The 3238-nt window shown below is 33.4% G+C and overlaps 1 protein-coding gene across 1 annotated transcript in view; it reads right to left on the bottom strand.

The window, feature by feature from the left end:
* Nucleotides 1–1166, bottom strand: part of LOC109586110 (uncharacterized) — a 2838-nt gene extending 1672 nt beyond the window's left edge. Inside the window, exon 1 of the mRNA XM_020002283.1 lies at nucleotides 796–1166. Within this exon, the coding sequence (XP_019857842.1) occupies nucleotides 796–1144 (349 nt within the window). The 5' untranslated portion in view covers nucleotides 1145–1166. The remainder of the gene's footprint in view (nucleotides 1–795) is intronic.
* Between the last annotated feature and the right edge of the window lie 2072 nt (nucleotides 1167–3238).

Genomic DNA, 3238 nt, shown 5'->3' with positions numbered 1-3238 from the left:
CAGTGCAGTAAGCTCCAGTCTACATAATACATGATGGAGAGGCCAACTGAAGTAGTAGATCCAACCAATTCACTACTTGTATTTCCTAGTAATATATCTTCTACTCCTCCACCAATTATGATGACTGCAGCATCTTCTGTGAGTGTACCATTACAAGAAGAATATTTGTTTGTAGCTGAACAAGAGAGTAACTATAACACTGAACTATCTGTTTTATGTCTTTAACATACAATTAATATTAACAATATTTATTATTATCTATTTTGAGCTCAATGTATGACATTTTGTCATTTGTATATAACATTATTTTGGAGTGCAACAGAATCTATTACAGCATGTATGGAGTCACTCATATAGCAACAAAAACACTCAAATCAATATCAAATGGAGTCTTCATCATCTCATCTCTCATAACTTGACCATGTTCACTCTCACATTATAAACCTGATAATCATTTGCAGTATAATCATAATGACAATTATTGTTCAGTTACTGTTTCCAGATAGTTATTTCTTTTCTTGATCAATGATTGTACAAATAGTTGAGTTCTTTTCTTTCTCTCAGCAGCATAATTAATAATGAGTTCTTCTAGTACTGCTTCTGATAGTTCACCTTCTCCTCCTCCTCCTCCTCTTTCTTTATAATATTGTACTAATGCACAGTCTCTGTCTGATTTATACTGCTTGTCCTTCCTCTCGATGTACATGTACTCTCTTGCTACCTACTCATGTAGTATAAGGTAAAGTGGATACATTCATACAAAAAATGATTTTGGATTAATCGTAATATATTTACCTTCAGAAGATGAAGTATCAACTGGTGATGTAGTAGCCTCTCCACTACTGGTAAGATTAAATTCTTTTGCTATTTCATCAGCTAGAGCTGGATCAGCTCCTCCACTATTACTTTTAATGGAGTTACACAGCATTCTTAATGTAGGGACACCATGACTCTTATAGTCATAGTCCTTCTTTAACCAGCAATCAAATACTTTCTGTAGACAACCTCTGGCCGTCTTTGTCTCTGATTCAATCTCATATAGCTTGTTGTAGCTAATTCCTAACAGAATACCAATAGAGTCCCAGCGTCCTGAAAGAACACCAGCTTTTTCCCATACCAGTCGAAAATCATTAATATCTATCATTAATAATACTAATAAAACAATTATTATGAATATCTACTCACTAAGTTCTCTGTCAAAGGCTCTTTCTAGCTCCTCTGGTTGGTTGACATTATTTCCTTTAGTTCGGAATGCAACCAGTGACACTTAGCAATGGGCGATATATCGATTCTTTATCGATATACATTATACTGTATCTATGGGCAGCCCTACATATTCACAAAGACGCCCACTGAATTTGATTTCCGGTTTATTTTTATGCTATAAAAACACTGTACACTACTGCAGTGGTCAGTGCAGTAAGCTCCGGTGTCTAGCCTAGCTGTGAGTTTAATCAGTTGGACTGCAGTCAGTGCTGCTAGAGCCTATTAGTGTACAATGGAGACTCCAACTCAAGCAGTATCAGATGCAAAGGATTCAGTACTTGTAATTGCTAGCAACTTATCTTCCACTCCTGCAGCAATTATGATGACAGCAAGTGTCTCTTCATCATTACAAGAAGAATACTGGACTGTAGCTCTACAAGATACCAACTGTAACAATAAATTATACTATGTTGCATGTCCTTAAGCAATATAGTATCTACTAGGTCTATGTAATTAATATTAACTGTGTAACATTTTCTCATTTGTATATAACATTATTTTGGAGTGCAACATAATCTATTACAGCATGCATGGAGTCACTCATACCAACAAAAACACTCAAATCAATATCAAATGGAGTCTTCATCATCTCATCTCTCATAACTTGACCATGTTGACTCTCACATTATAAACCTGATAATCATTTGCAGTATAATCATGATGACAATTATTGTTCAGTTACTGTTTCCAGATAGTTATTTCTTTTCTTGATCAATGATTGTACAAATAGTTGAGTTCTTTTCTTTCTCTCGGCAGCATAATGACTAATGAGTTCTTCTAGTACTGCTTTTGATAGTTGACCTTCTCCTCCTCCTCCTCCTCCTCCTCTTTCTTCATAATATTGTACTAATGCACAGTCTCTGTCTGATTTATACTGCTTGTCCTTCCTCTCAATGTACATGTACTCTCTTGCTACCTACAGTAATGTAATGTACATACACTGTACCTAGTATGTGTATACATTTATAGATGTACTGTACATGTACAATGTACAAATACTTATTCAATACTTATTTATTCTAATACTAAATACTACTAAATTTTATTCAAACTGGCAAAAACACTCAATACTACATGTATTGAGTACAGAGGGTCTTGGAAGTACATAACATTCGACAAATATTTTTCGAGTTACAACCATCTAAAAAAATCAACCCATTTCTAAAAAATGCCCAAGGCTATAGCCCATGATTTTTCCTGAAAAATGGCTCCGAAATTACCCCAAAATTTTATTACATTGTCTGGTACATATTGATGTACTTATGCTGTTTAGAAAGTTTAAGCTGATTCTCACAAATATTTGTTAAGTTAATTATGGCCAATTTAAAAAATCAGCCAATTTCTGGAAAATGGTTTTTTTATGAAAAATGGATCCAAAATCACCCCAAATTTTTATTACATTTTCTGATACATATTGATGCACTTATGCTGTTTAGAAAGTTTGAGTTGATTCCGACAAATATTTTTTGAGTTATGGCCATTTTAAAAAATCGGCCAATTTCAGGAAAATACCCAAGGCTATATAGCCCATGGTTTTTTATGAAAAATGGCTCTGAAATCACCCCAAATTTTTATTACATTTTTTGATACAAATTGATGTACTAATGCTTTTTAGAAAGTTTGAGTTGATTTCGACAAATATTTTTTGAGTTATGGCCATTTTAAAAAATCGGTCAATTTCAGGAAAATGCCCAAGGCTTATAGCCCATGGTTTTTTATGAAAAATGGCTCTAAAATTACCCCAAATTTTTATTACATTTTCTGGTACAAATTGATGTACTTATGCTGTTTAGAAAGTTTAAGCTGATTCTCACAAATATTTTTTGAGTTATGGCCATTTTAAAAAATTGGCCAATTTTTGAAAAGTACCCAAGGCTATAATAGCCCATGGTTTTTTTAAATGGCTCTGAAAACTCCCTAAAATTTTATTACATTTTCTAGAACATATTGATGAACTTATGCTGCATACAAA

Source organism: Amphimedon queenslandica, unplaced genomic scaffold (genome assembly GCF_000090795.2).
Source record: "Amphimedon queenslandica unplaced genomic scaffold, v1.1 AMPQUscaffold_12944, whole genome shotgun sequence".
Classification (NCBI taxonomy): domain Eukaryota; kingdom Metazoa; phylum Porifera; class Demospongiae; order Haplosclerida; family Niphatidae; genus Amphimedon; species Amphimedon queenslandica.
The sequence above is the reverse complement of the archived record's forward strand: the minus strand, read 5'-3'. Positions and strand labels throughout refer to the sequence as shown.